This window comes from Acipenser ruthenus, chromosome 48 (assembly GCF_902713425.1).
Source record: "Acipenser ruthenus chromosome 48, fAciRut3.2 maternal haplotype, whole genome shotgun sequence".
Taxonomy (NCBI): Eukaryota; Metazoa; Chordata; class Actinopteri; order Acipenseriformes; family Acipenseridae; genus Acipenser; species Acipenser ruthenus.
In genome coordinates, this window is record NC_081236.1 from 3554060 (window position 1) to 3573482 (window position 19423).

At 38.7% G+C, this 19423-nt stretch overlaps 1 protein-coding gene across 1 annotated transcript in view; it reads left to right on the plus strand.

The window, feature by feature from the left end:
• The window catches only part of LOC131721174 (zinc finger protein 729-like), a 48057-nt gene extending 32246 nt beyond the window's left edge, over positions 1–15811 (plus strand). Inside the window, exons 9-10 of the mRNA XM_059014496.1 lie at positions 11882–12362; positions 13252–15811. Of these exons, the coding sequence (XP_058870479.1) occupies positions 11882–12362; positions 13252–14462 (1692 nt within the window). The 3' untranslated portion in view covers positions 14463–15811. The remainder of the gene's footprint in view (positions 1–11881; positions 12363–13251) is intronic.
• Positions 15812–19423: the final 3612 nt, after the last annotated feature.

Genomic DNA, 19423 nt, shown 5'->3' on the forward strand with positions numbered 1-19423 from the left:
TGTATATGCTGGTACTGTATTACCACCCGCTTGTATCTCGGGTGCAAAAGCTAGAAAAATCTGTTTCGTACCTACCTGCCACAACGTTACCACGAAGTACCACAAACAGTCTTTCAATAACAGGAACATCAATGCATTTGTATCATTGGAGCCAATGTACTTTATTGCGTTTCAGTGCAGTACGTAACAAGAAGAAACGTGTTTGCTTTAACACGTTTAATAAACCAGGATAACTAAACGTAACTTATTGCTTTTGTTCAAGCTTGCAATCCAAAAGCTGAAATCATTCCATATCCAGTGTCCAATCATCTGTCTCACTAATTAGGTGATTAAGTGCATCTGCTTCAGACAGTCACTCCAAGCATGTCATGGTCAAGGATGAATGATCGGGTGATTAAAAAGAAACCAAAAACATGTAGTCAAATTCCATTATTTATATACCTTATTATTTTTTTTAAATAGTAAATGTTATGATAAGTTTATTTTGATGCTCAGTGTAATATATAGCCTTTATATCGAGAGGAACGGTAGTTCCTTGTGCCAGGTTACAGCGACGCGTGAGAACTGCCAGTTACTACTGTCTGTACAGCATAGATAGTTTACATGTTTTCAGGGTATTGGCGCAGCAAAAATAAATCGGCCAAAAGCACCATTCCACATTTCATTTGTAGATCTCAACACTTACGTGAAATGTAGAAAAAAAGTAAACACCTGTCCTACAGAAGTAAGTCGCCAAAGGAAGGTAAAAATGTACATCGCCTTCTCCAGATATATATATGTTTTTACAGATTTTTGCAAACCCCAGGCACTTTTATCCTCGCATATGTATACAGTGGAACGCACTTATTGACGTCTATCATGTATTAAATGATTTAGTGATTTAAAAAAAAAAAGAAAAATTGACTAGTCGCACGCATCGCAGGCATAAAAAATAATTGTAAAACCCTGGCACTTTTATCCACACGTATGTATGTTACAGGACATCAGATTTTAATGACCATTAACTTGTTTTTGTCAACGTGGAAATTAGAGAAAACACTTATAAATGATACAGACATCACAATATTAAATTGTGAAAAATTGTTTCTGTTTTAAAATGGAACATTTGCCGGCAAAAAAACGCAAAACTTTTTATATAAATATAAAAAGGTCTGGTAGACGTGGGATTTGAACCTACAACCTTCAGTTGTGAAGCGTGTTGTGTTAATTTTCAGTATGTTTCTAACTGTGTATGGTAACCAAAGAGAGCCCAGGTCTCAAAAGAAAGTGGCTAAACAAAGCCTTCAATATGTTACTTCAGCCATTTAGCATGCACACATTTGTGTGCTTGGCAGAAATTGAAAATATTGTATTCAGGATTTGAAAATGTATGTGTACAAATTACTCATTTTATTCAGAAGCAAACATGCAACCAAGCTGGTACCATATAGTCACAGCAACGCTAAAACCTGAATTATAATAATCCTAATTAAAAGAAGAAAAAAAAAAATTGAATAGCATATTATGTACACAAAAAATCTTATACATTAGCTACTAGTAGAAGTCGACGCTTAACACGTGTTGTCAGTCTTAAACCTGTTATTTTCATGTTAAACATAAGGACCCTAATTAATTATGCAATGCTTGTAATGGCAACATTCTACAGTAATCGTATTCTGTTTCAAAATGTTGCCAATTGTATTGCCTTGTTTTTAGCTAATGTTAACAGATCCCTGCTTGAGTTCTGCTGTAATGACTGTACATAGCAGCTTCTGCAGCTGTTGCTAGCCGGTCGTGAAACAGCTTCTGGGAGCATGGTACCGACAAACTTTGAAAGCGTGAACTGAAATAAAATGTATATAGCAAGTGCTGAAAGAGGTAATCCAAACTTGGGTAACAGAGAAATTAGAAAGGTAATTAACGTTATGATGACTATAAAGACATACTAAATCAGAAGCAGAACAACGCAGTGACTAATAAGAAAAGGCAAGATACTTGGAGTTGGAAAGGAATTATTTTTTAACTCTGGACTGCATTTCAATGTAAAACATCTACTGTTGACTTTCTGTGAATGGATGGAGTAACGTCAACATTTGCACTGACCATTAAAACTACAACCAGGTATCCTTGTTTTTAATTATTTACAGGTCATTGAATAAACAAAGTAACTTGACTTAGATTCATCTGATGTCAGTACTTGATGGCTAGTTGTAATTAGTAATGTTAAACTATTGTAATGTTGGAATCTATTTTCTCTTGTTTTGGCCAGGTTACAATATTTACACTATTAAGATTATTTTATAAATATGTTAGAATTAAACGGGTGTAGAATATTTAAGTTACACTATGATAGATGTTATTGTATTCTCAGTACACTACAGCAAAACTTATTTGGTGGTTTGTGCAATATTATGCTACTGTTGCTTTTAATTGGAAGATAAGCCCTATGGCGTTGCTGCTCCATTGAGTTTTGTATTTTTAAATCAGTAAACAAAAGGAAAAACTTGTGCCTAAGGAAATAGGGTATTGAACGAAGAAATTCTCGTCTTGGACATTGTTTGTTTGTACATTTTGTGAACCCGGCTAAACTTTACCAGCTTACACTGTTATGCTGTCTGCTTGTACACATGCATTTGCCTTTTTATTCTTGGGAGCGTAACGGACCAAAGTTCGGGTAATCGAATACACAATAATGTTGCACCCTGTGTATTCAAATAGGAAACTTTTTGAAATTCCCATCCCTAATCCTAATAATAAACACTATTAAAACAATATTCACAATACAAAATAACAATCCTTCTCAGAGCATTGTAGCTTGTGTAGCCTCTTCCAAGTCCGCGCCAATCTTGCTGAGTGATACCAACAAGTTCTGGAAAGATTGAGAATGGCATTTTTGACCTAAACACATCGGATCCCAAATCAAAAAAGTTAGACAATTCTAAACAAGGTTACTTTCTTTTTTCACTGTCATTAATGGAACCATATGAAGCCTCCGCTCAATGTTTTACTTCATTTTTTTGAAGTAATTACTTTTCTTTATGATTTATTGATTTCAGCCATAAGGAAAGCACTTATTGGTTGCTTAGCTGTAGAAAACCCGATTTGTAAAAGATTTGCTATGTTGCGGGGTTGAGTACCAACACAGCACTTCGGTACGCAGTCTCAGATTCTGACTGTACAACAAATATGACGTGCGACAGGAAAGTTGGGATTAGTTTGTAGTTTGTTTTTAAAAAAATGGTTTGTAAATTAATTTTCAGCTTTTTGGCACACTGGCCCATTTTCCTGGATTTACAGAACAGAAGCCATGTGCACTAATATATAATATATATGTATATAATTACACTAGTTAAATGTAACCAGCCCTGAATGCGAAGGGTGTGAAAGCAAGCATTTATTACTTTCAGACCATCGGGCCTAATTCCGTTTTAAATGTCTGTATGTAGTAATTTCGATAAAATTGAATCATTTATCTCCGTGTATGTGATGTAGCTTCAACATTTCCCCAAATATTAGTAACTTAGCTAGCTACCTATTTGTGATGATGGTAATAATGATCCAACCAACATTTTATACTAATTCGCTCAATATATTCATGTCATCATTAAAGTAACACTGTAGATGAAAATATTAGTAAGCAACAAACTTTATTTTGTAATGTAATTGCTTGATCTGGAATCAAACTTATTTTATGCTACTTGCGCTAGCTATATATTTTTTAAAAAATTTAACTGTGCTGGTGGGGGAGACGACACAATCACTATTTAGGAGCTTCCTGTGTGCAGCTTGGGGTCGTGTTGTGGTTTTCATGTAGCTTTGTGTCCGGGAGCTGTCGATCTGAGCTAAACCATTTAATAAGAGCGTTCCTTTGCCTGCTGTTCCAACGCTTCAGTAAAAATAGCAGTTTTCACTGCTTTAAACTGTATTCTGTACCGTCTCCATTTCATCCTGCTGCCGACCAGGAATGCTGCCACTACAATATATAGCAGATTGTTAAGTATGTGCAATGTGAATTGAATACATTGATTGCTAGATTACTATTTCTAGTAATCTGGTAATGGTGTTAAATGACAAAGTACCGGGTGCATTTAATAGATGTAATGAGTCCTGCTTTCAATATGCTCTGATGACATGTAGGCGTACCTGTTTTTACCTTGCTTTAATGAATTAAAGTATGAATAATTGACACCCTTTTGGGATGTAGACTTTTTTTTAGTGTGTGTGTGTGTGTGTATACAGTGGTTTGCAGGAGTATTCAACCCCTGCAAAGTTTTCACATTTTGTTGGTACCTGAGCGTACTCCACGGCACTTTCAAATTAGACTTTACATGTAGAATCTACACAAACTACTCCACATTGATAAAGTTAAAAAATGCATATAGAATATAAATAAGTAAGATTTACAGAGAAACAGATTCAGCTCAGTTGCATAAGTATTCAACCCCTTTGCTACTGCAGCCCTAAATCAACTCAGGTGCAAATGGTGTGTTTTGAGAGGTCACAAAATTAGTGAAATGGTTTCAGCCTGTGTGTACTCAGTGGTTTAACTTGTAGATAATTTCGCTCAGGTATATAAAGACTTTTCAAGCTGCAACTCACATAGTGAGCCAACAAAGCAACCATGAAGACCAAGGAGCTTTCAAAACAAGTCAGGGATAAAGTGGTAGAGAGGCACAGAGCAGGAGAAAGGTACAAGAAAATGTCAAAGGCACTGATTATCCCTCTCAGCACAGTGAAGTCCATCATTAAGAAGTGGAAGATGCATCATACAACCCAGACACTACCCAGATCAGGTCGCCCTCCCAAACTGAGCAGCCGGGCAAGCAGGAAACTGGTTCAAGATGTCACTCTGAAGCCAACAATGACCTTGAGAGATCTGCAAAGTTCTGTGTCTGGGATGGGGGTCAGTGTTCGCACATCAACAATAAGCTGGTCCCTACACAAAGCAGGCCTGTATGGACAGGTGGCAAGAAAGAAGCCATTACTCAAAAAGCCTTATCTTAAAGCATGTATGGAGTTTGCGAAAAAGCATGTAGATGATACCACAGACATGTGGGAAAAGGTTTTGTGGTCAGACGAGACAAAAATTAAACTTTCCTGTCTAAATTCCAAGCTTTACTTCTGGCGCAAGCCCAGCACTGCACATCACCCAGTCAACACCATCCCAACTGTCAAGCATGGTGGTGGCAGCATCATGTTATGGGGATGCTTCTCTTCAGCAGGGACTGGGAAGCTTGACAGGATAGAGGGGAGAATGGATGGTGCAAAGTACAGGTGAATCCTTGAGGAAAACCTGTTTGAGTCAGCCAAGACTGGGGAGGAAATTCACATTTCAGCAGGACAATGACCCGAAGCACAAAGCCATGCTGGAGTGGTTCAGCAAGAAGAGAATTAATGTTCTTGAGTGGCCCAGTCAAAGTCCTGACTTGAATCCAATATGGCAAGACTTGAAGATTGCAGTCCATCCATGATATCCAACAAACTTATCAGAACTGGAGCAATTTGCCCATGAAGAATGGGCAAACATTTCACCATCCTACTGTGCAAAGCTAGTAGAGACCTATCCAAAAAGACTCAATAGCAGTAATTGCTGCAGAAGGTGCTTCTACCAAGTACTGACTTAAGGGGCTGAATACTTATGCAACCAGTAAATTTCATTTTGTACATTTTCTTTGCAAGTTTTGCTGACATTTAACCTCCTCCTCGTATGTGTTCAGTTTAACCACTACAGCTTTGAATAAAAAAAAGTTTGTTTAAAACAATGCATTCATTATTTGTAATTCAACAAAATGTGACATTTATTAGTAGGGGGTGAATAATTTTGCAAACCACTGTATACACACACACACATATACATATATATATGTGTGTAATTATATATATATATATATATATATATATATATATATATATATATATATATATATATATATATATAATAATTACACACACTGATGCACAAAAGAAACGCAACACTTGGGTGTAATGGATTTAATCAGATATTTTAAACAGATGTCAAAAAAAATCATAGAAAATGTGAACAAAAATACAGATCAAAGAAGTTTTTCAGTATAAAACGTGATGCACTGTCAAAATGAAAACATTACAATGTTAGTATCGGGTATGACCACCCTGAGCAATAACACAGACCTGGCAGCGTTGACGCATAGACCTGATCAGCCTCTGGATAGACTGCTGTGGGATGTTCCACTGCTTTTCCTGTGCTGCTGCAGCCAGCTGGCGAAGGTTGGCTGGTCGCGGTTGCCCCACCGGTTGGCATAACGGTCCTGAGCCGGTGTGGTGACCCGCTGCCTTCCAGGACGTGGCCTGTCCCTCACAGAGCTGGTTTCCTGTTTTTCTGGACTAGTCTGCTGATTGTTGAAGCAGAACATCTCATTCTCCGGGCAACTTTTATCACAGACAGGCCCCCTTCAATTATGCTGATAGCAACCGTGCGATCTTCATTACTCAAGCGGGACATGGTCGTATCTTTCACTGTTCTTGCGTTAATTAAATCTTTTCGAATGGCTCTTTATAGAGATTCTTAATCAACTCGTTTTAACTTGACTCAAATAACAAACCCTGAGCATTTTTATGAAATCACTTGAGCTCAGTATTTTGTTATCCCAAGGAACAATACTACTCAAACAATCAACAAACCTATCTGCTCACCATTTAAAATGCAAATAACATTATGTATGTGCCTAGTGAGCTATTGATGTAAAATCTAGACTGTTGCATTTTCATTGTGTGTGTGAGTGTGTATCTAACTCCTATCTATCTGTCATTAGTGTGACAAGGTCACTGCTGTACCTTGTAATGACTAGACTGAAACGTAGTATTTTGTAAGCCACTTGGCTTGTTTATTATTTACAAAGTGCAAGTACAACAGCAGCACCCAGAATATGCTTCCATCCCTTTTGAATTGAATGTCCAGATAAGCTAAGAGCTTTCTAGTAGTCGAGTTACCACCCCCTGCCGGTATAGGGTTTTTCTGTGACAGTATTTAACTTGTATGCTTCCCAGTGGACCAACCAGGAACAGTGACTTCTTTCAGTCCCTCCAGGTAATTAATTCCCGTTTTCATAGTGGCTTATTTAATGTTCCTTATAGTTGCAGATGTTAATTGTATCTTTCCGCCGCTTGCCATGCAACAAAACAGCCCAGTAAATGCCCTACTAAAAAGTCCAGTGTTTGTCCTGTGATTTTTACGTTAGTTTTTTCTTCCGCACTGACACGCAAACCAAACTCGCATTAAAAACACATTATTAACGTGAGGTTCAGAGTGATACTCACACTGTTTGCGTTAATAATCCAAGCGGTTCTGTGCAGCTCCAGATATCCTCCGTGCAGTTTTTTTCCTTGTCCAGCTTCCTGGCTGAACCCGACCCATGCGCTTTCCTTTTGGGCTTGTTTAAAACCACGCCCACATTTGGAATTCATCTTTTTGTTTTCTGGGACTTCCAAGTACCAGCTGCTACAAGAAAGTTTTGTTCTATTTGTTCTCCAAACAAATATTTTGAATCTACTTTTTTATATCAATCTGAAATTGAGCACTGTGCACGGCCTCGTTTTTGCTCATGCGGCTTTCTAGAAACCTTGCACAAACAAGATCTTCAGTTTCATATCAGTTGTCGGTGTCAGAGTATCGGCAGGTACCGGTAGTTTTGCAAAATACAGTAGTTTGAAAAATGTGACCACATACCAGAAAAAAAAAAAAAAAACATTCACGATTTGCCACAAATCATTATGGATTGCCTTGTAAATACTGTATTACGAAATTATAACTGTTCAGATCAGCTGAACTTTGAAAAGTCTTCATGGTTGCCATAAATGCTTTTCATGGCTTGAAAGCTCTTAAATGTGCTTGTGTTTGAACTGTAAAGGAATACTTGAACATCGAAACATTGCAGCTGATGCCTTTCAAATACTGCTCCATGAAAACAGTTAAGCAGGTAGGTAATTTCAAAGTTCCCTAACAGTCCAATTAATATGTCCATATTAACATCCATTTAACTGCTGTCAGCTACATGTCCAAATATTAAAATGTACAGAAATATCTGAAAGTGAAAGTAACTTTAATTTCTTACCGGTACTGTATTACTGTGAGAACTATGCATTTTATTTATATTGTAATCTCAAAACATGTTAAATGTACACAAAGCCAGATTAACACTAGCACCACCATAGCCACTTTTTGAATGGCTTTTGCAATTCAAATTTAAATATCTCCGCATATGTGAATATCTCGTGCACGTCCGTTCTTAAGTGTTAAGTATTTGAATTACCCCATACAGTGTTTCAGCTGCAGAATCGTAAAAATGAAGTTATAAGCACCTGCTTCTTCAATCGCCAGACCTGCAGTTAATGCGGCATATTGAAATCAATACAATATAGCCAACAATTTAGTCTGGGCTTTGTAATAAAATCAAAGTCATTTTGAAATAACGTATTATAATCCTGTTGAGTGCTTGAAACACTGATGAAAGTCATTCTACGCTATTATTATTATTATTATTATTATTATTATTATTATTATTTACTCTACGTTTCTCGGACAGAACGACTGTGCCACCCCGAGTGCGACGGTGCAAAAGACGTCTCATCTGACCACAAAACCTTTTCCCACATGTCTAGTATCATCTACATGCGTATTCTAAACTCTCTGCACTGATGCTAAACAAAAGCCAGAGACTCGTTGCGTTGTAAAATGCAACGAAGTACGGTGTGGATATACTGGATCAAATGGCACGGCTGTATTCTGTCAAAGGTGGTACTCACACCTGGCCTGTGTCTGTTTTTTATAATGTTTTGGACCTGGCAGCCATCAGCGCTATGGTTTTGTACAAGGAGTGCACTCGTAGGGACTTCATTTTGCAGCTAGCCCTGGAGCTACGGCAGAAACATTTTGATGAGGCACAAAAGCCGGCTGGTAAATGCCCCTCAACCTTCAGCCAGCGCTGCGCCCACTGGCACACGGAATAAAAGACAATGCCAGGTTGCTAAATGCAATAAAAACAGAACTTTTGATGTCTGCGTCCGTTGTGAAAAGGCAGTCTGTGACAAATGCACTGGTACAGTTGAAAAGCGTGTTTTCTGCGTAGATTGTACGTGGAAAGCTGTACTAGAACTCTGAACAGACAGACGGAGCCTTTGAACTCTGTTTCACTCAAAGCACTTTCACTTTGCATAAGTTGTTATATTTTTGTTTTATGCTGTTTTTATAACTAGTCATGTATGTTATATAATTTTATATGTGCATACAGCTTTCTACACCTGTTTACGCAAGTTTTTTGCGTAAAGTTTATTTTATTACAGTTTTTCATGTTTGTGCTCTTTTGGGAAAAAAATAAGAAGTTTAATTTTCAATGTAAATACGGTGTTTCTGCTCTGAATGTTATACATGATCATAAATAAGAATATTAAGTTGTATCCGATTTGTTTTTCATTTTCATATTGAAGCTGTTTTAAAATGGAGCCGCACATTTTGCGGGTGCGGCGGTTGTATGTAGTCTGAAATCTCGGTGGTTCTAGGGTTCAGTGCATATTACTTATGAAAAATGGCACAGCGAAGATAACATAACAGGAATGCGCTTGCAGCTGATCAAAAGGAAGTTCATTGATGCTTGTTTATTTCATCATTGCAGTGCATTTGCTAGAAGCTGCAAAAAATACTTTGCAGACATGTGTCATTAAAATTATTGCATGTCAAAAATCTTACCAATGTTTTTATATTTTGGATTTTGTGATAAGCAGTATTTTATGTGTAAGTAATGTGATAGCTGTGAACCTCCTGGGTTTTAAATTGCATGCATGAGTGGTGGAAAGACCAGGATGAATACAGACTTCATTGGAAGCATGTCAGTTTCCTTAGTGTAAGACGACTGGAACTCACTCTGGTTTGTTGCCCCTTTAAAAATTGACCCAGGACGCAGAAAATGGATTTTTCAGTGCGCTGACGCGCTATTTTAATAAACGAAACAAAATAAACACCTAGCTCTTTTACGAGCACTAACTAAGCACACAGGAACCTAACTAAATTGCAGGATGGCTAAGCCGTTTACCTGCTACACAAACTCTAAACAAAATGAACACAGATTTCCCCAACACACCTTCATAGGTTTCACAGTACCTTACTCTTGGTACGCCTTCACACCCTGGCAAGCGGGCTCCACACACAGCAGCCTCGAGTGCATTCTTTAAATACCCTGCACCTGGTTCTAATTTAACAATAACTACTAGGTGCAGGGGATAATTAATAATAAAACAATTAACAAATCTAATTAAACAATTAAACTAAACAAATGTGCCTACGCACATGTTTTCTGCAGGGAGGATCTAACCCCCTCCCTGCTGTCTTACACTAGATAACAGGATCAACGTGACTTGTCACCTGCAGAGGAACGCACAGGACCTTTTAGAAGCTTCCGAGTCACACTGCAAAAGTCCGCCAATGCAGACGGCTGCAGGTTCAGCATGAAAGCAATAAAAAGCACATGGTTTACTACAGTAGCCAGAGGGGTTGTCTTTTGTCTAATTTACTTTATTTGCAAGAGTTTTAACAACCAAACGAGCAAGATGAGCCGAAATGGCCTCCTCTCGCTAGTAAAATGTCATCTATTGGCACATGAGGAAGGCATCTACATTAGTAGCCCGTTTTGTTTTAGAAATGCAGCATTAAATATAATGCTTAACTTTTGAATTTCACGATTGAATGTTAGCAGCGTGTTTAGTACTATCAGAAGCTGTTCTTTGCCAGAAATTATATATATAAGAAAAAAGAAAAGGATATTTCAGGTACTTAAAAAGGTTGAATAATTGATTACAAATCAATTATCAGGACGTTTCGGACTACAAGTCCTTCATCGGCTGAATACAAAAAAACAGTGCTTTAAGAAGCTGAAAAAAAACAAACAAGTAGTCTTTTAAACAAAATTCCAGAATGATGATGATGATGATGATGATGACGACCTCAGAATAGAATGTTCATTCCAAATGGCTCCAAAGTGCCTAGTTTGAAAATAAGTTCACATTCCTTTTGTTTCCTGGCAGCATTAGTTCCATAGCATTGAACCATCCCACAAATTGTGATGTCTTCTATAGTGTGGTCATTTCTGTTAAAATGTCTGGCGACAGGAAAGGTAGAGGTGTTAATTCGTATACTTCTTAGATCAAATAAAAGGTGCCCCAGAGGGCGAGCGCTAGCCTTAAAATGAGGTGTCCCGCTCCAGGAACCGGCTACACTACTGAACCCTCGCTATACATCACATGGGATCACTATCCCCTAACTAACCTACTCATGAGCCGGTATTCATACAATGACTCGTGCTGCTTCATACGGCCTTGGCTGGGCATTGCCTTCACAAGCACCGCTTGCAGTCTCGGTTGCGTAGCTGTCGTTCCTGCAGAGCTGTGTAGCTGTCGTTCCTGCGGACCCTCTCCTCCCGAGTATACCCCGCTCCCCTCTGGCATAGCGTTACAGTCGCCTCGGACCATCTCCCGTGGATGCTTTTGAACTGACGGACACTCAGTCAAGACCCGCCCACCTGTTGATTGAGGTCCAGCACAGCCAATCACTTGCTGCCCTTCCCCTCAACCAAGCCTAGCAGGGAGCAAGTCTCAATCGAGCGCCCGTCTGTAAAACAATAATTCAATTAAACAAATCCACTCCAAAACAACACACAAACCCATTTTCCCATACAGATTATACCAACACTAAATACACATGTGCAGGGCAATCACCCTGCTACAGCGTATTACTAGAAATTCTGTGTCCCTGCAATAGTAAAGCCACCCCTGCTATTAAGGTCAGATTTTTTTAGCCCCTTGAATGACCGTATTAGCACTGTATTTAAATAAATCACTCAATAAATGTGTGTGTGTGTTTTTTTTTTTTCAGCAGCTACTAAACAGAATACCGTGTGATGCCATGGATAGTGTGAAGATGGAATCTGTCCCAATTAAAGAGGAGTTCCCTGAACATGAACCTGTTCACTTTAGTGTGGCGTTCTCTGGGCTGGCTGCCCTCTGTGAGGTGCAGTGTGACAGCAGTCAGCAAGAGGTCTCTGAGATTAAAGCTGAGCACAATGAATTAGAGATCCCCCAGACAGAAGAAATGCTTCCTGTGAAACAAGAAGAGGTGCTGGAAATTAAACAGGAGCCCCTGACAGTAGAGTTTGACCACATGGAACCAGAGAAGGACGAATCTGAGGACTTTAAACCAAACATCCCAGAGCTAGAGCCTGCACGCCTGTGGGAGGGTAGTATGGTGCTGGAGAGAATCTGCATAAAAGAGCAAGGCACTGGAGAGGAAGGCTCTCCCAACAGCATGCAGGGAGGTGGAAAGGAAGACGGACGGTCATACTCAGAATGCAGTCTAGCAGGTGAGTGACTCCCAGTAGCTGTGACATTTGTCATTCTAGGTTGCGTGATATCTACAGTGTGCTTGAATGGGAGGGAGCTATAAGGAAAAATTGATGAAAACTGAAAAACAATAGTGAAAGTCAAAAATATGTGTTATTGCTGTAATACAAGAATAGAACTATTTGAAGAAAGCAGAGACAAATGCTCTGGGTCACAGCAGATGGAAACTGTGCAACAGGCAATGGCTGCAATCACTTTAATACATGGAACACTCCCCTATAATGCCATCATTTGAGACCCTCCCCACCTAAACCTGTGTGTGTGGCCAGTCCCCAAGCCTCACAAACATTCCCCTGCATCACTTCTCTAGATTCTCCCATCCCCCCATGCAACCAAAACACAGCAGAACAGAGACACTTTCCACAAATGCCCATAAATGGTCATATTTGCTGACCCTGCATTCCAAAATACCCCACCTAAACTCTGCTCAATATCTCTCCATTGAATGTACCATACATCCCAAATATTAATATGGACTATCACATTTCCTTACAGAGCATATAGGTAAGATTACTAGGTATTTGTTTTTCCACTACCACGCCAACCAGTTCAAGACGGGACTCAGTACTGGTGAACTTGAAATATAGATATAATGTTGTCATTGTTTTGGGGTGGGGTGGGATAGAAATACACCTGGAACGTTGTAGGAGAACTCTAAAGTAGATTTTGATCTCAGGGCTCAGTTTCACCAGCATTAGTCTTTGCTGACATTGCTTTGGTTTTAAATTTGTTTGCTTTTCTAACCTGATGTAACCCAGTGCAAGCCTCCATAGCTGACATTCACATGCTTTAATCCACTCTACCACCTAGCCACACTTAATTACTTACTTTCCTGTTCATATTTTCCAGGTTCCAGTCCAGCAGCTAAAGCAAGGATGGGCGGTGGAGAATATCCTGACTGTGGGAAAGGTTTCACCCAGTTAGGGCATTTTGAAATAAACCAGCAAATTCACACAGGTGAGAAACTGTATTGCTGCTCTGACTGTGGAAAGAGTTTCAAACAGTCAGCACACCTTAAAAGACACCAGCGAATTCACACAGGAGAGAAACCGTATCCCTGCTCTGACTGTGGGAAGAGTTTCAGACGTTTAGAAAACCTGAAAATACACCAGCGCATTCACACAGGAGAGAAACCATATCCCTGCTCTGACTGTGAGAAGAGTTTCAGAGATTCGGGAGACCTGAAAAAACACCAGAGAATTCACACAGAAGAGAAACCGTATTACTGCTCTGACTGTGGGAAGAGTTTCAGACATAAAGGAACCCTGAAAAGCCACCAGCAAATTCACACAGTAGTGAAACCGTATCACTGTTCTGACTGTGGGAAGAGTTTCAGACATTCAGAAGACCTGAAAAAACACCAGCGAATTCACACAGGAGAGAAGGTGTATCACTGCTCTGACTGTGGGAAGAGTTTCAGTCGTTCAGAACACCTGAAAAAACACCAGCGAATTCACACAGGAGAGAAACCGTATCGCTGCTGTGAATGTGGGAAGAGTTTCAGTCATTCAGAACACCTGAAAAGACACCAGCGAATTCACACAGGAGAGAAGCCGTATCCCTGCTCTGACTGTGGAAAGAGTTTCAGGGAATCGGCAACTCTGAAAACACACCAGAGAATTCACACAGGAGAAAGTCCTTATTGCTGCTCTGACTGTGGGAAGAGTTTCAAACGTTTAGAACACCTGAAAATACACCAGCGAATTCACACAGGAGAGAAACCTTATCTCTGCTCCGAATGTGGGAAGAGTTTCAGGGAATCGGGAACTCTGAAAATACACCAGAGAATTCACACAGAAGAGAAACTGTATTGCTGCTCTGACTGTGGGAAGAGTTTCAGGTATTCAAGACTGCTGAAAACACACCAGCGAATTCACACAGGAGAGAAACCATATTTGTGCTCTGACTGTGGGAAGAGTTTCAGACAGTCACAACACCTAAAAACACACCAAAGAATTCACACAGGAGAGAAACCGTATCTCTGCTTTTACTGTGGGAAGAGTTTCACAGATTCAGGAGGCCGGAAAAAACACCAGCGATTTCACAGACAAAAACCTTAAAGCGCATGTTCAGTGGGACTTTTTACTCATTCAAGGGGGAAAAAACATATTGCATTATTAGTCCCTGTGTAATAATAATTTTTCTGTGTCACTCTTAAGACCATGCATTTTAAATGGTAAAGATGCACTTGAGAAAGTGGGTGGTGATGCGAACATGTCTAGTTTAACTGTGTCAATGCAGACAGTGCCTGGGAGCAGGAATATACAGAAAGGAAACTATTCCGCAGCTTATCTGATATACCAGTCAGGAGAAATCGGTAACTTGTGTGGTAAATGAGTTTCAGGGTTTAGCATTTAAACTTGATTAATCTGAAAATAAATAAATTGATCAGAACGATTATCCTGACCCGGTATATAGCATCCAGAGACGAGACGGCACCGTCCTTACTGGGCAATCAGCTGGATGATTTGACTTGTAAATTCATCACGTTTCTAGAACTAATGAAAAAATGATAATGTCCTGTGGCTGAATCACTGAATATTGTGCAACGTGTAGCTTTGCACTGTGCATTGTCCATGCTTTTATTTGAGCTTGCTTTTAAACTGCCCTAACTAATGCAAGTGTAGCAAGCATGTGTACGGATCTTAGGTACAGAGAGGCATACATGTTTTAGACTGACAAATTACAATTAATTACTATTAATGGATTAAGCTGTCATTACAGAGCACAAAAATATAGGCTAAAATGCAGTCTGGTAATAGAAATAAACATGTGTTTTGGGTGGGTGGTGGGTCTATAGATTTTGAAAAGGATTTATTTGCCTTTTAGTAGAGAATTAGATAAAAAAAAAATATATAGATAGAGGTAGATAGATAGATAACAGTGCTAGACCGGGACCTTGTTAAATTATGTAATGAGGATGTTTGTGTAATCAGAGTTCTACTGAGACGTCACTGTACAATTAACCCTTCTAAGGACTGAGCGTTTTCTGACTCTCTTACTATAAAAAAATCATTTTTTTTTTTCTTTTTTTTTTTTACAATGGAATCTTGGTGTCCTTTATTTATATATAAACATTATAAAGTACTTAAACAATACAAATGTGTCCCTTTTTTTTCTTTCAAAACAATATTTACTTTATTTTATTTTTTTAAATTAAGTATTATTATAAGAAGAAGAAGAATTATTATGATGTATTCTGCTTTGAGATACATGCTTTTCTATGACCTGAGGGGACCTTACAATACTTTTGAAAGTTTTGTTGAGAAATATTGATGTTTGGGCAAATTAAATATTTTATTTAACATCATCTATTCAAAGAAACTACAAAACAAAGTGTCTACCTGAAGCTGTAAGTAGTACAGTATTTCATGCTAGATTTTGAAAAACACATTTTTCAATTTGTCAGTTTCTCATTAAGTATATGGAAAACTACAAAGCGGTATGTAATTCAATATGTTACATGTAACATTATTCAGCAGGTTTCATTCGACTTTATGAAGCTAAATGACTTCATTCTATTGGGTGATGCAAAACTTTTGACTACTTTCTTTGTAGTATTGGCTTAAATGTGTTCCTAAATGCAGAAATTATGCTAGCAAATGATACCGTTAAGATGCATCTCATTCTACACCGGATCTGAGGCACATGTTAATTATGATGCAGGTAAGAGTCAATTAACAGCACAATAGAGATTTATTAATCAGACAAATGATATGCTAATGAGAATTTGTCTCTAAGGGCACGTTATTCTAACGTCGCAATGAGTGATGTTTTTTGATGGTAAATGATGTTTATGCATAACCTGATGAAATACTGTCATGTTAAACACTGTTAATGGTGCGATAAAGGAGACAGTAAGTTTTATGAATACAGGCCATTGAAACAAAATCGCTGATGTACTGGGGAAGTCTGAAAGCCTGTTCTCAGACTGCCATCTCTTTCAAAATGTCTTTTGGGTGGTACTTCAAAGACTGGCCCACCAGTGTATTAAAAGGATGTTTCCATTAACATATAGCGTGGTAGAACCAGACCATGGCCATCTGGGAAATGGTGTCTTCAGGTATGGAGTGAAAAGCCATTGTCTGGAGAGGATGGGAAGTGACTATGAACTAGTGCTGTGGTTCCCAACCTTTTTTCAATGTAAGGACCACCTTGGTGTTTGGATTTTTCCCACGGACCACTTGCCACACATTTTTTCACAACAGCATTTTTAAACTAGTTATGTGTATATGTACAAGTACATGTAGAAAGTAAAGTATATTTATATAACGTACCTAACTTAATGAGATTCCTGGGCTTGAATCTTTGCTATCGGGTCAGCAAGGAATGTTGTCATTTTGCCATTGAAAGTTGTTGATGGCAAAGTTCCTGTTTCTTTTGTTTAAAATGTTTATTTTTCACATTCGGAATGCCTTGTAGATAAATGGCATACCAATTTTACAGGTTTAAGAGTTTTGTTTGACAAAACCTCCAGACCAATAATGCACTGGGGCTCCGGTAAATGGAAATGCCAGTGCTGGTCCCTGCAACCATTACCTCATGTAGCAAACTAATTCTCTATTTCTAACACAAGTTTTTATTCGCCAACATCGCTCGATGTACATATAAAAAAACACCCGAATACGAAGATGAGGTGGGTGAGAAAAATTAAAAAATGATTGGAGAGTGTACAGGATGTTACCACTTGTGGTGGGCTGTGATGTGTAAATTAAACGTGATTGGTGGCACACAGTCGATAGGATTTTGCTTAAATATGACAGTTTCAAGAACAGACTACACATTATTTCCGGAAGTAGTTTTAATTTAATTTTTGGCACATAGTCTTGTGAGATATTAAACCTGGCTGAATAAACCCATATAATAGCATGGAGCTGAAATTGATCATTCACACTACGGTATAGTTCAAAAGTCAAGCTACAAATATAGCCTCTTTTTGTTTCAGATTAACTTCTGTAACTATATGCAGCCAACCACTTCAAAAATGTATGGAAATAGGTATATTCCTATATGCCACTGTAGTACATATTTTATATTGCTGAATATGAAAGTACCAAAACTGTAGTTTTAGTTGTGTGTGTGTTTTTTATTTTAATTAGTCATTCCAACCAAGTTAATAATATTCAATGCAGTGCGCTACTTTTATGCGAGGCAAAAAGGCTGGGAAAGCCAGATTAGGTGTTTTTTTTCCCCCCCTGAGCAGTAAACTGTAATTCTGACAAGACACATGTGCCTTCATAATGTGTAAGTTATTTAGTTAGTATTTGTTTCACATTAGAAAGCTGTTTCAGTTAATGCCGGGTTTGAAGGTGATGCCTGGTATTGCATCAAAGGGAGCTGTGATATATATTAATTTATAAACTCACCCATAATAAAAGAATAGATAAAGGGGGAAAATGCAGACTTCATACATGTCTTGTAATTATATCTCACGTGGTTAAAGCTGTCTTAGTAGTAGCACAACGTGTGATTGTGTAGAAATGGGTTTTTGCAAGAACTGAGGAACCAAATTTTGGGAGTTGTTTGCGGACCACAGGTTGGGAACCACTGGACCAGTGGAATGGGCAATTCTGCTTGTTTTCAAACTGTCAAATCATAGACCAGAATTTGTAAGGAATGCTCTCCATTCAACACACTCTCCATTCAACACGATCTTCATTCAACACTCTCTTCAACACACTCTCCATTCAACACTCTCTTCATTCAACACTCTCTTCAACACACTCTCCATTCAACACTCTCTTCAACACACTCTCCATTCAACACTCTCTTCATTCAACACTCTCTTCAACACACTCTCCATTCAACACACTCTCCATTCAACACTCTCTTCAACACACTCTCCATTCAACACTCTCTTCATTCAACACTCTTCAACACACTCTCCATTCAACACTCTCTTCATTCAACACTCTCTTCAACACACTCTCCATTCAACACACTCTCCATTCAACACTCTCTTCAACACACTCTCCATTCAACACTCTCTTCATTCAACACTCTCTTCAACACACTCTCCATTCAACACTCTCTTCATTCAACACTCTCTTCAACACACTCTCCATTCAACACTCTCTTCAACACACTCTCCATTCAACACTCTCTTCATTCAACACTCTCTTCAACACACTCTCCATTCAACACTCTCTTCATTCAACACTCTCTTCAACACACTCTCCATTCAACACTCTCTTCAACACACTCTCCATTCAACACTCTCTTCATTCAACACTCTCTTCAACACACTCTCCATTCAACACTCTCTTCATTCAACACTCTCTTCAACACACTCTCCATTCAACACTCTCTTCAACACACTCTCCATTCAACACACTCTCCATTCAACACTCTCTTCAACACACTCTCCATTCAACACTCTCTTCATTCAACACTCTCTTCAACACACTCTCCATTCAACACTCTCTTCATTCAACACTCACTTCAACACGCTCTCCATTCAACACGCTCTCCATTCAACACGCTCTGCATTCAACACGCTCTCCACAATCTCTGCTCTGCTCATCTCTTGCTATCCTCACACCAATACGCTGCAAGGGGGAGATCCCTTTGAAACCTACATCATCTGAGTAACTTTTTCTGGAACACGGCACGGCTTGTTAGAAAGGACAGATTCATGATTCTATCCTGCTGGACATCATTGAGTTTCTAAAAATACCACAGCCAGGTATTCATTATACACCATTTACAACGAATCCTATAATTTCTATGCACCATGTTTTAGATAGATTTTGAATTCTGATCAAATATATGGTTTAATTATTTTCTGAACACAACTAATTACAAAATTAGTTACTATAAAGAATATACTGATATTAATTGTGTAACATTAAAACAAACAAGTCATTTTACTTTTAAAATGAGTTGTCTAATTTTATTTTTGAATGCTAATGCTAATAATTTGGACCTGCTCTATCAGGCCCAGCTGAATTATTGGTGTCCATGCACCCATACACCTGGGTGCTACCACCATCAGGGCCGGCTACTCTCTGCAGTTATGATT